This window comes from Myotis myotis, unplaced genomic scaffold, assembly GCF_014108235.1.
Source record: "Myotis myotis isolate mMyoMyo1 unplaced genomic scaffold, mMyoMyo1.p scaffold_m19_p_34, whole genome shotgun sequence".
NCBI classification, from domain to species: domain Eukaryota; kingdom Metazoa; phylum Chordata; class Mammalia; order Chiroptera; family Vespertilionidae; genus Myotis; species Myotis myotis.
Genome location: NW_023416340.1, coordinates 1,265,507 through 1,279,158, shown reverse-complemented (window position 1 = coordinate 1,279,158; position 13,652 = coordinate 1,265,507). Strand labels below are relative to the sequence as shown.

At 47.5% G+C, this 13,652-nt stretch overlaps 1 protein-coding gene across 2 annotated transcripts; it reads left to right on the top strand.

Moving 5' to 3' along the window:
* The first annotated feature begins 349 nt into the window (after window positions 1-349).
* Window positions 350-11,515, top strand: LOC118652831 (zinc finger protein OZF-like). Of its 2 annotated transcripts, XM_036302996.1 has the most exons (4): window positions 350-611; window positions 1,434-1,477; window positions 4,550-4,676; window positions 9,781-11,515. In XM_036302996.1, exons 3-4 carry the CDS (start codon window positions 4,643-4,645, stop codon window positions 11,169-11,171), a joined length of 1,425 nt encoding a protein of 474 aa, XP_036158889.1. In that variant the 5' UTR covers window positions 350-611; window positions 1,434-1,477; window positions 4,550-4,642; the 3' UTR covers window positions 11,172-11,515. The 2 variants fall into 2 exon arrangements, with proteins under 2 accessions (XP_036158889.1, XP_036158888.1); XM_036302995.1 differs by lacking the exon at window positions 1,434-1,477.
* The last annotated feature ends 2,137 nt before the right edge of the window (window positions 11,516-13,652 follow it).

Below are 13,652 nucleotides of genomic sequence, written 5' to 3'. Positions count from 1 at the left end.
TCTCTCATCATTGTGCCTCTCTCTGAAGCACAGATAACATCTGGACTTTGAATTGGCATCTAAGGGGCGGGGGTGGCACAGTCTTGTGGTTCTGAGCCCCTAAACCAATCTCCAGGTAGATAGGTCAGAATTGAGTTTTTGCAGCCATTAACCAGGAGCAAATACTTCCCTCCAGGGAACAGCATCGGATCCCTCCAATGGCAAACTTCCTAGTTGTTCACAACGGAGAACAATGTGCCCTCTGGAGCTCTGGGAACTACATTACCCAGAAGACCGAGTGCTAATTGAGCGAATGACACATCAGGCCGAAAGCATTTCCGTTGGATTTCCAGGATTTGGGGCGGGACTTCCGGTTGCATCTTGCAGAAGGTGAAACTTGCTGGTTGGTCGGTGTCCGTTGGCTCTTTGAATTGCAATGTGGGTTTTGAGGTGACAGAAGGGAGGAGGCGCCAAGGAGTTGCGGTCCCTGCCGCACAGAGCGGGTGTGAGGTCGGCGACCCCGCGAGTGACCCGCTTTAGGGCCGGGACCGAGTCCTCTCCTCGTCCGCCGCCTCCGCCCGCTCCGTCCGCAGAGTCCGATGGCGGCGGCCGCTCGGAGGCGCCCGGCCGCGGTAAGTGCGTCCCCGGGCCTCCCCGCCGCTCCCACCCAACCCTGCAGCCCCGGGGCGGGCACCCGTCCCCTCCTGCAGCCCAGGCCCCGCGTCTATACCGCGAGGCGTTGGAGGGTGACACCCGGTGTGACGGGGGTGGGAGGGGGTGAGGGGCCGAGGGACCGCCGGGGAGCAGCGCGGGGCCACTGACCCAGGCGGACGCGGAATCCTGGGGTCCGTCCTCCCTGCGCCCTAAACAGCCTGGGTCGGAGTCCCGTCTCGTCTGGGATCGTCTGGGAGGCAGAGGGTCTGGGTGCCTTCATTCTGAGGGTCCTTGGGGGCCGTGGGAGGTGGTGAACTGTGGGGACAGGGGCTGTGTTTGGGTTTGAAAAGGTTTTTCTTTTTTTAAAAAAACATTTTATTGATTTTTTTACAGAGAGAGAGGGAGAGGGATAGAGAGTTAGAAACATCGATGAGAGAGAAACATCGATCAGCTGCCTCCTGCACACCTCCTACTGGGGATGTGCCCGCAACCAAGGTACGTGCCCTTGACCGGAATCGAACCCGGGACCCTTCTGTCCGCAGGCCGAGGCTCTATCAAACCGGTTCCGGCTGAAAAGGTTTTTCAATCGGGCGGATGTTGTGGCAGAATGCCCACCCTCACCCCCCATTTTCCTTTTCATGGAGCGTGAACAGACTAGAGTGGGGTGTGGAGGAAAAAGGGGGCCCCATGCTAACCCGACAAGCTCAGGGAAGGCCTGCACAGCTGTTGCAGAAAGTAATTACCAGGCGCCGGGAAAGCACGGGTGCTCGGAAGGTTCAGGAAAAACCCTTCATTTGCAGATGCACCAGTGCAGTGACCCAGCGGAGTCATTCTCCAAGCCCAGGTGATGAATATGGGGGAAGCTTTCCTTTTACCCCCTTAGTTTCTTTGTCCCCCAAATATGGACCTGGCTTCTGGACTTTTCGGGGGCTTTGCAGTCCCCCATCCCTCCCCTGTTGGGATGGGAGAAGTGAGATAACACCCAAAGGCCTGGCTTGGCTGGCGCCAGCGCTGCCAATCCCCGGGCGGGTTGGGGGTATGGTTCATGGTTTGTGGCCTCTGTAAAATGGGAGTATTCCGGGGAACGGGTTCTGCAAGGCTGGACAAGCTTCACAGATAAGATTGGGGCTTATTATAGCAAGAATGTGCATCAGAGTGCTGGTTACTGGCACAGATTCAGATGGCTAGCCCCCCAGTTGTCTTATATGCCTCCTCACGGCCGACTAGCAAACTGTAAGTCATAAAGGAACCACAAAGGATGGTCTGAAATTAAAACTTTAAAGGAGGATTAAAAATGGCGGCGGAGTTAGTGGATGCTACACGGACATGCCCCCAGGAACATACTGGAATGACAACTAAAACACAGAATAAATTCCGGAATAATCAACGGAAAACTTGCAGGGGAGAACCCTGAGATTGAAAGTGGCGACCCAGAGACTGAAAAACACACACACACAGACACACACACACACAAAAACTTTAACTAAAAGCAGCTTATAGTAGGTAGTCATGCCCTAGGCCAGTCTCTTCCCTGACAAAGGTCACTCTTTACCTTAAGTGAGCCTATTATCTTTTTGTATCTAAGATAACCTGCCTGTGAACTGTCAGGGTAACTTGTAACTTAACCTTCCAGCCCCCTCAGGGCATAGCCAAATGCACTTGGGCTCCAGGACTGAGGCCATAAATTCCTTCATTGTTATTGTTATAATGTTTACTAGAGGCCCAGTGCACAAAATTTGTGCATGGGAGGGGGGGGTCCCTCAGCCCAGCCTGCACCCTCTCGCAATCCAGGACCCCTCGGACATCCCTCTCACAATCCATGACCACTGGCTCCTAACTGCTGGCCTGCCTGCCTTCCTGCTCACCCCTAACCACTCTGCCTGCCTGCCTGATCACCCCTTAACACTTGCCTGCCTGACAGATTGCCCCTAACTGCCTCTGCCTCGGCCCTACTGCCGTAGTTTAGTCTAGAAGGACGTCTGGAATGACATCCAGACGGTAGTTTGACTCTCTGGTTAATTAGCATATTACACTTTTATTATTATATATTATTGACTGTTAATTATCCTGCACCCACCTAAGTAAAAGAATTAAGTGTCCTTTACGTTTTTTAAGTGTATTTTTATTGATTTCAGAGAGAAAGGAAGAGAGCGATAGAAACATCAATGATGAGACAGAATCATTGATCGCCTGCCTCTGCTATGCCACCACTAGGGATTGAGCTCCCAACCCAGGGAATGTGTCCTAGGCTGGAATCGAATCCAGGACCCTTCAGTGCACAGGCCAATGCTCTATCCACTGAGCAAAACCAGCTAAGGCTCATTTTACTTTTTACTAGTTACCGGTTAATAATGCGGATTTTTTTCAGTAGATGGAGTTACACATATGTTGATATATATGCGATTTGATATGTATGCTATTTTGTTGTATTGACAACAAGCTTCCAAACTTCATATGTCAGATTTGCTGAAGGTGTTAACATCATGGATATTTTTATGCTTAAAAATGTCGAATTTTGTGCCAAAAAAAGAGTATTTGCAGGAAGTTTTAATTCATTACTTTATTTTGGAGAAAAGTGCTGCTGAAAGTTATCGTATACTTCGGGAAGCTTATGGTGAACATGCTCCATCTCAGGATACTTGTGAACGCTGGTTTAAACGCTTTAAAAGTGATGACTTCAATGTGAAAGACAGAGAACGTCCAGGTCAATTGATCATAAAACGCTTTGATCGTAAAACGACCAGAATGGGCCAGAAGACATGGCAAAGTAATTTTGTTTCATGACAATGCACCATCACACACTTCAAAACCAGTTAAAGACACATTAAAAGATCTTGCCTGGGAAGTATTAACCCACCCGCCGTAGTCACCAGACCTTGCTGCTTCAGATGACCACTTGTTCGATCGATGGCACACGCACTTTCTGAGCAGCACTTCAAAACGTATGAAGAAGTGGAAAATTGGGTCTCTGAATGGTTTGCCTCAAAACAAGAAAAGTTCTGTTGGGACAATATCCACAAATTACCTGAAAGATGGGGGAAATGTGTAGCTGGCAATGGACATTACTTTGAATAAAGCACTTTTGATGTTTCTCTTGAAATGATTGTGTTTTCTTTGATTACAAAATCCGCATTATTAACCGGTACACCTAGTATATCCAATTCCAGCGGCTTCTCCAGCTTTGCTTTCTCCTGTCTCCCTAGTCCATAACCAGTGGGTTTCATGAAACTGACTTACATCTCCTCCTTGGATGATAATGTATAAAACAAGGTGCAAAATTGCCATTCTCCGGAGCATTATCCTAATCCGTTGAGATTCTGCTTTCCCGAAATTGTAGATAGTTTGGCTCCAATAAACTCACAGAAGTTCTTTACATGTTTGAATGATTTTTACCTTAGCAGGGGTGATGGGGACAGTGAGGAGCAGGGAGTTGATTCCTCGCCCAAGGTCACAGAGCTGGAAAGGGGCAGCACTGGGATAGAGAGTCTGCAGGTCACCAGACTACAGGGCTGGGCGGGGATACAGCGGAGACCTGCTCACCTGGAGCTGATCGGATGTTGGGGCTGCCGGTCAAGGGTACCTGGTGTGTGGTTTGGAGCCCACGTTTTGCTATGTCCTGCAGGAATGATCTGGGACATCCCAGTGGGTTTGCGTGGCATTAATGATGGAGCCCTTCTGCCATGGCCCAGAGCGTAGATGGCATTTATCTGCCTCGCCACCCCTTCCCCTTCTCCTGCCTGTTGCTGAGGGTGATAAGAGTGACTTATGGGACTGAGCTGAGAGAGCAGGCAGCACTGGCACCAAGGCCGGGTGTCTTCTGTGAACTGGGGGGCCTGAAGGTGGTTGGTTGTGGAAAAGAGTAGGATTGTGGGTTCTCAGACAGACTATTACTGACTCACTGTATTCATTCTGACAGGTTGGTGTGACCTTTGAGGATGTCGCTGTGTACTTCTCGGGGACAGAATGGCAGCTTCTTGACGAGGCTCAGAGAGGCCTATACCTCGATGTGATGCTGGAGAATTTTGCTCTCATATCCTCACTGGGTAAGAAAGAACATCACTCTGCCCTGGCTGGTTTGGCTCAATGGATAGAGCGTCGGTCTGCGGACTGAGGGGTCCCAGGTTCGATTCCGGCCAAGGGCACATGCCTGGGTTGCGGGCTCGATCCCCAGTAGGGGGCGTGCAGGAGGCAGCCAATCAATGATTCTCTCTCATCATTGATAATTTGCAAAGCTTATAGTGGAATCTTGACAATTTTCTAGATGTTGTGTCTGTATGTCATCTGCCAACATCTCTGATGATGGTTTGTAGTTCATAGTGTCAGCTGTACTGTCTTTCATTTCTGCTTTGATTTATTTGAGTGTTGTTTCTCTTGGTTCAATGTAGCTAACGTTTAGCCAGTTTTGTGCATGTTATAAAAAAAAAACTGCTGGTCCTGGCCTGTTTTGCTCAGCGGTTAAAGCATCGACCCAGGGACCCAAGGGTGTCGGGTTCAATTCCAGGTCAAGGGCATGTGCCTGGGTTGTGGATTCCCTCCCCATCCCCCATGGGACACATGTGGGAGGAAACCAGTCTGTGTGTCTCACATCTGTGTTTCTGTCTCCACTCTCCTCCTCCCTTCCTCCCTTCTACTGTCTCTGAAGCAATGGAAAAATAACCTCCAGAGAGGATTAACAAAGAAAAAAATAAGTATACAAATTAAAAAAACAGCCCTTAGTTATGCTATTCCTCTTTTTGCCTTTCCTATTTCTATTTTATATATGTCAGTTCTAACATTGATTGCTTCTTTTGCTAGCTCTGGGTTTACTTTCGTGATGTGTTTTTAATTTCCTGTGGAGCAGGGTTAGGCTGCTGTGTGTTTCAGATTTGTCTTAATACAGGCATTTATCTGTATACAATTTACTCTTGGGCTTGCATCTCCTCACCCCATTCATAAGCTTTGGTAAGTTGTCTTTCTGTACACATTGCCTCCAGATGTTTGTGGGGTTTTTCATATATATTTTATATGTTTTTATTGATTTTGAGAGAGAGGAAGGAAGAGGATTAGAGAGATAGAAACATCAATGACAAGGAAACATCGATCGGCTACCTCCTGGTTGCACCATAGAAGGGATTGAAGCCCACAACCTGGGCATGTGCCCTGACCAGGAATACAACCAGTGACATTTTGGTTCCTGGGTTTATGCTCAACCTCTGAGCAACACTGGCCAGTGCCTCTAGATCGCTTTAAGGTCTTTTTTTTTAATTTCACTGACCCACTGGTTGTTTAAGAGTGTGTTATATTTAATTTCAACATATTTGTGAATTTCCAGCTTTCTTGAAACTGGAATTGATTTCTAGTTTCTTATATTGTGATCAGGTAAGAATCTTGAAGTGATTTCTTCTGAAAGTTTGAGACTTGTCTTTTGACCTACCATTGTGGCAGATAAGAAACTACAGAACTTCTTGGGCATGTGCGATAGTGAAACTGAGACAAGAAAATTAAACAACCTCAAAACATTTTGGACAACATAACAGCCAGCTTGCGAATCTTAGAGCTTATTTTCCCCAGATAAGAACATGTGAAAATAAATAGTTTACACCTCCCTCTCTAATCAAAGAATTCACAGCTCAAACCCCCCTGGTCTGTGAAAGTAGAGAACAGGGATCCAATAAATGGCATTTGCACCAGTTAACCCAAGGATAGATAACATTAACTGAATGATAGATAAAGTCAGACGAACAAATAACAAAAACCCCATTAGAACCAGACAGACTCAAGATAAAAAATAAAACATTAAACAGAACAAAAGACAAACCCAAACTTCCTTGTACACTAATTCTAAACCATTAGCATATTACAAATGCACCTGAAAAGCTGATGAATATTCTTATGAAACCTTCCCCCGAGATGCTTGCCCTCAGGAACAACAAAAAAAAAAGAGAGAGAGAGAACCTTCGGGACAGTGCTGGCCTGGTAGCTCAGTTGGTTTGAGCATTGATCCAATGTATCTAGATTGTGGGTTAGATCTCTGATAAGAGCACATAAAAGAAGCAACCACTGCATGCATAATTAAGTGGAACAACAAATGATGACTCCTTTTACATTTTATCTTTCTCTAAAATCAATAAAGAAAAATTAAAAAAGAAGAGGTCCTCAGGACAGAGACTCAGTGCCAGCTCACTCTGGGCCATTCCCATGCCCTTTCCTAGCTTAAACTTTTAACTTTTCTCTAAACTTTAAGGGTTCTCACTGGACATTCAATCAGAGGAGCAACTGGCAGCAGCAGCTCATCCCAGGCTTACACCTGATCTTATCTACATGTTCCCCTTGTCTCTGACATCCTGGTGACCTAACAGCAGCCCTGCCTTGACTCACTGCTTTCCTGCAACCTTTCTAAGGGGCCAAAGCTCCCCTGTTGCTTCTTCTACTCAAAGTTCTTTCTTTGTTTCTATGTCCCTAGCTTTAACAGATGCACTCTCAAAATCACCTGGACTCCTGTTGACAAATCTTTCCTACTCAAATTCAAGAACCCACCCTGTAGAGTCTGGCCTGAGGTAGACCTGCTGCACCCTGGTCCCTTTTGGTAACAACTTCATTACGTAGAGAATGTTTCATGTGTGGCTTGACAAGAATGCCTCTTCTGCATTTGGATGGAATGTTTTGTGTATATATACAGGATTAGAGTTGCTCTAAAATGTAGTAAAACTACAGTAATTCCATATTTATTTCAGACAGGATGAGCTAGCCTTTGTGAAAGGGGAATATTGAAGTTCTCTACTAACATATATTTTTTCTGCTTTCGGATCATTTATTATTTGCTTAATGTTCTTAGTTATTCTGTCCTTGTGAGCTTATTACTTAAAGTTGTTAAGCTCTTGATTTTTCTTATATTCATGGGGTAGGTTGTGACCAAGGGGATTTTTATTGGAATTCCTGCCGACATCCTCTATAGGGTCCTCTGATTTGTCACGTTCGATGTTGCAGGGGCTGCTGTGGTTCCTAAGAACAAAGTTCCACCCCAGAACACACCACTAGGGGCACATAGTGCAAGCTCTGCAGGTAACAGGCATTTTCAATCCTTGTGTTTTGAACCATGCCATTTCCACAGAGGTTTGCTCACCAGTCAGCCTTTCCTCTTCCTCTCTTTACTGCTGTCCAGTATTGGTCCAAGCACATCCTATCTAATAAAAGAGAAACATGGTAATTGGTGTACGACCACTACCCTTCCCATTGGCTAATCAGTGAGATATGCAAATTAACTGCCAGCCAAGATGGCGGCCGGCAGCCAGGCAGCTTGAAACTAACATGAGACTTGCTTGCTTCAGTGACGGAGGAAACCAATGTTCCCCGCCTGCCTTTCCGGCCTCTGAGCCTGCAGTTTAAAAAACATTGTAACAAATATAGAAGCTAAACAAAACCCCAGAAACCTGCTTTCAGCGAGCCAGGATCTCAGAGCTGGAATTGAGACAGAGTTTCGATTATAGAACCTAAACAAACCAGATACCTGCTTTCACCAGCGGATGCCTAAGAGCTGGAGCCTCAGAGCTAAAGCTGGCCCAGAATAAAAAAAAGAAAAAAGAAAAAAAGGAGCAGTTGGGAGCTTCAGTCCCAGCCTGAAAACAGCCCTCAGCCCCTCACCCAGACTGGCCAGGCACCCCAGTGGGGACCCCCACCCTGAAGGGTGTGTGACCAGCTGCAAACAGCCATCATCCCCTCACCCAGGCTGGCCAGGCACCCCACTGGGGACCCCCACCCTGAAGGGTGTGTGACCAGCTGCAAACAGCCATCATCCCCTCATCCAGGCTGGCCAGGCACCCCAGTGGGGACCCCCACCCTGATCCAGGACACCCTTCAGGGCAAACCAGCCAGCCCCCACACGTGCACCAGGCCTCTATCCTATATAGTAAAAGGGTAATATGCCTCCCGGCACCGGGATCAGCATGACAGGGGGCAGCGCCCAAACCCCCTGTTCGCCCTGCAGCTCTGTGTGTGACAGGGGGTGGGGCCACAACCTCCCTATCTGCCCTGCTCTGTTCCTGACAGGGGAAGGCGCCCCAACCCCCTGATTGGCCCTGCTCTGTGCCTGATAGGGGGGAGCTCCCCAACCCCCTGATCGCCCTGCGGCTCTGTGTGTGACAGGGTGTGGCGCCCCAACCCCCCCACCCCACGGGCCCTGCTCTGTGTGTGACGGGGTAGAGCCATAACCTCCCCATCGGCCCTGCCCTGAGTGTGACAGTGGCGGCGCCCCAACCCTCTGATCGGCCCTGCTCTGTGGGTGATAGAGCGCGGCGCCCCAACCCCCTGATCCGCCCTGCTCTGTGTGTGACGGGGCGGTGCCCGAACTCCCCTATCGGCCCTACTCTGTGAGTGACAGTGGGGAGCTCCTCAACTCCCTGATGGGCCCTGCTCTGTGCGTGACAGGGGGAGCTCCCCAACCCCCTGATGGGCCCTGCTCTGTGCATGACAGGGGGGAGCTCCCCAACCCCCTGATTAACCCTGCTCTGTGCATGACAGGGGGGAGCTCCCCAACCCCCTGATCAGCCCTGCTCTGTGCGTGACAGGGGGCAGCGCCCCAACCCCCTGATTGGCCCTGCTCTGTGCGTGACAGGGTGGCGCCGCAACCTCCCCATCAACCCTGCCTTGAGTATGACAGGGGGCGGTGCCCCATCCCCCCAATTGGCCCTACCCTGAGCATGACTGAGGGTGGCATCGCAACCTCCCGATCCGCCCTGCTCTGTGCATGACAGGGGAAGGCACCCCAACTCCCCAATCGGCCCTGCTCTGAGCCCGACCAGGGGCTGCACCTAGGGATTAGGCCTGCCCTCTGCCACCCGGGAGCAGGCCTAAGTCAGCAGGTCGTTATCTCCCGAGGGGTCCCAGACTGCGAGAGGGCACAGGCTGGGCTGAGGGACTCCTCCCTCCCCCCCGAGTGCACAAATTTTTGTGCACCGGGCCTCTAGTATCTTTATATTTACTTCAAACATCATCTGTTCTTTTTCAGATAATTTTTATTGGCTTGTGTACATTCCCATGTGCCCTGACTGGAAATCGAACTGTGGCCTCCTGGTTCATAAGCCACCCTCAACCACTGAGCCACTATGGCCCAACGAGATTACTTTGGCTGTGGGCTCAACATGTAATTCACCAGTGTTTCCTTTTGCTCAGGTTGCTGCTGTGGAACACGGGATCTGGAGGCATCCCTTGAACAGAATGTTTCTGTAAGAGTGTCACAGGCAAAGAAGACCAAAGTACCTTTGTCTTCCCAGAACAGCCACCCCTGTGAGAGTTGTGGTTCAGTCTTACGGGACATTTTCCAGTTGGTTGAGCAGCAGGAAACACAACACAGCCCGAAACTGTTGAGGTGCGGTGCGTGTGCAAAACCATTTTATTTCAGTGCGAAGTGTCACCAGGACCGTGAGCAGCACAGGAGAGGCAAGTGTTTGATAAGAGGTGTGGACAGAGCCTCACCTGCGAAGAGCTGCACATTCAGTGTGTCCCAGACGCCCAGTCAGAAGGGTGGACACAGCATCCTTACTGCCTCGGGGCAACTTCAGCCACAGGCTACTCACACCACAGTCAAACCAAGTGAAAGCTCGAAGGCTGGGGTTATATGTCAAAACAGAAGGAATTACCATACCAAGAAGGAATGTAAAAAAGTGATTGGCTGCAATGACACTCTTGTTCCAGACCATGCTGGCCATGCGGGAAGGCAGTGTCTTGTGGGCCCTGAAAGTAAAAAAGGTCTTAGAGGAATCTCTGGTTTTCGTTATCAGAACGTTCACTCGTTGGAAAAGTCGTACGAGTGCCGTGAATGTGGGAAGTCCTTTAGAAGAAAGGATAACCTGAATGAACACCAGAGGATTCACACTGGAGAAAAGCCTTATGAGTGTGGAGAATGTGGGCTGTCCTTCAGCCAGAAGTGGAGCCTGAATCAACACCAAAGGAGTCACACTGGAGAAAAGCCGTATGAGTGCCGTGAATGTGGGAAATCTTTTACCTATTGCTCTGGACTCCGCGGTCATCGGTCTGTTCACACTGGAGCAAGGCCGTATGAGTGTAGTGAATGTGGGAAATGCTTTACCACAAAATCCTACCTTCATGTTCATCAGAGAATTCACTCTGGTGAAAAGCGTTACAAGTGCAGTGAATGTGGGAAATCTTTTACCTATTGCTCTGGACTCCGTGGTCATCAGTCTGTTCACACTGGAGCCAGGCCGTATGAGTGTAGTGAGTGTGGGAAATGTTTTACCACAAAATCCTACCTTCATGTTCATCAGAGAATTCACTCGGGTGAAAGGCGTTATGAGTGCGGTGAATGTGGGAAATCTTTTATGTGTAACTCGAAACTCCGTTATCATCAGAGAGTTCACACTGGAGAGAAGCCGCATGAGTGCAGTGAATGTGGGAAATCTTTTGTCCATAGCTCTAGCCTCCGTTGTCATCAGAGAGTTCATACTGGAGAAAAGCCGTATGAGTGCAGTGATTGTGGGAAATCTTTTGCCTTTAGCTCTCAACTCCGTTGTCATCAGAGAGTTCACAGGACAAAGACCTTTTGAGTGCAGTGATTGTGGGAAATCTTTTGCCTGTTGCACTGGACTTTGTTGTCACCAGAGAGTTCACACTGGAGAAAGACCTTATGAGTGCCATGAATGTGGGTAATCTCTTATTATGATCACTCATCTTCATAAACATCAAATTTCACACAGGAGAAAGGCTTTTTGAGTGTTGTGAATGTGGGTAATCTTTTAGTCAAAATTCTACCCTCTGGAAACATGAGAATACACATTAGAGCAGTGGTTCTCAACCTTCCTAATGCTGCGACCCTTTAATACAGCTCCTCATGTTGTGGTGACCCCCAACCATAAAATTATTTTCATTGCTACTTCATAACTGTAATTTTGCTACTGTAAACAATATGTAATTATATATGTGTTTTCCGACAGTCTTAGGCGACCCCTGTGAAAAGGTTGTTCGACCCCCAAAGGGGTCACTTCTCACAGGTTGAGAACTGCTGCATTAGAGGGAGTTTTTAGGTTTGTAGGGAATGTAGTTACTTTGTTCAGTGTTAGCAGCACTGCGGGAAATTTAGGCTTCAGTGGTCTGACTTTCATCTCATAAATCCCATCCTCCAAACTAGGGAGATTTTCCATAATTTTAGTTATGTGGGAAGCATGTGTACTTACGTTCTACCTTCTAACCCGCCCAGGGCTTAATGTCACTGAAAATTTCTGTGACAGAATCCATTTCACCTGAACCAACACTGAGCAAGTCCCCACACTTTTCATCAGTCACCGTCCTCATGTCCTCGGGGAAGCTGACTTTGTTCCTCTTATTAGTTGGAGGAAATTAGGAGTAACCTGGGCCCCTAGGAGATCTGCATTTCATTTACTCTGACTATTTGGGGCATGGGCCTGACCCATTTTTGACCCCAGAGAACATTTTCTGAGTTCAGCTGGCATCGTCCAGAAAAAATTTTTTCAGAGACACGCTTGCCCTAGATACCTCTGGTGAATATTTCCATTGTTGCTGTCACCCAAAGACTGGTTGGGTGTTTTTTAAAAAAACTGGTTAGTTTTTTATAATAATAAAGGCCTTTTTGTTTAAGTCCTCTATAACTTTGCATCCAAAGTGGTTTAGGTTATAAGCATATTTGGGCTCTACAAGCATGAGGAAGTGAACAATTTTTTACGAAGCTCTCAACCTTTCACTGCCTCTGAGGGTTGAGTACGGTGGGGAAATTAGTTCACAACTTTCCGCCAAATTTGCATTGCTACCCACATCATTCTAGGAAAAACTGCAGGTTTTCCTGGTACTCATGTGAAGCCTGAATGCTATGCGTTTTAGAAGACTCAGACATCACTTTCAAAACCTAGCTGGGGTGACAACTTCACCTGCTTCTAGGATCAGCATGAATTTTGTTTTTCGCGCAGTATGACAGTATTTTTGTTGTTAATCTTCACCCGAGGATATTTTTTCCATTGATTTCTAGAGAGAGTAGAAGCAAGGGAGGGAGATTGAAAAACAGAGAGAGAGAGAGAGAAACATCAGTGTGAAACAGAGACCCATTCATTGGTTGCCTCCTGCATGTGCCCCAACCTGGGCCAGGAATTGAACCTGAGTCACACTGAAGCGTGGGTGGACTTTCTCATTACAGACAGAGCCACACCAGTCAGGGGTATGTGAGTACATTTGAAGGGAATTGCTCTTTTACGATCTTCCAACAGGCCATCTGTCTTTTTTTTCTTTTTTCCAGAGAGGAAGGAAGAGGGAGAGAGAGAAACACCAATGATGAGAGAGAATCATTGATCAACTGCCTTCCCCACGCCCCATTCCTCACCAGGAATTGAATCATGACCTCCTGGTTCTTAAGTCAACTCTCAACCCCTGAGCCTTGTTTTTTCATCTGTCTCAATGTCTACAATTCCATGGGTGATGGTCACTGGTTTTAGGACCATAGTTCTTACAGAATGCCTTCTACACAATCACTAGCTTAATTGGGATTGGAGAAGCTTGCAGCCAGCTAGATGGAATCGGCCTCTTCTCCAGGTGCATCCAGAAACGTTTCTGTGAAAAAGACTGCAAGACCAGTGTGTTCACACATCTGAGGATCTCCAGGCATGTTTATCTTCTGTGCTCAAAGTCACTGTTATTGAAAATGATCAAAGGATTTTGTGCATTTCTGTACCCTCTTAGATCTTTACCTGATGATCAGAGTGCCCAGGTAGGAAATCAAAGGTACAGGAAAGTATCTATAGACCAGGGATGTACTTTTGTGACCCAGCCAGTATTTCTGTTGATTTTGGTGAAAATTCTTCATTGTTTGGTATAGTTGATGTCACTAAGACAAGATTTGACCTCCAGAGGATATGAGAACCTGAATTGAATAGAGAGATGCCAAACCTATTTTCTAAGAAGTGTTGGACACAAAATTTAAAAGAAAATTTTGAACCATTTTTAAAAAGTTTTAATTAGTAAAGAACATATTTCAAGTATACTATTTGATGAGTCTTGACATATGCATGTAACTGAAACCATCC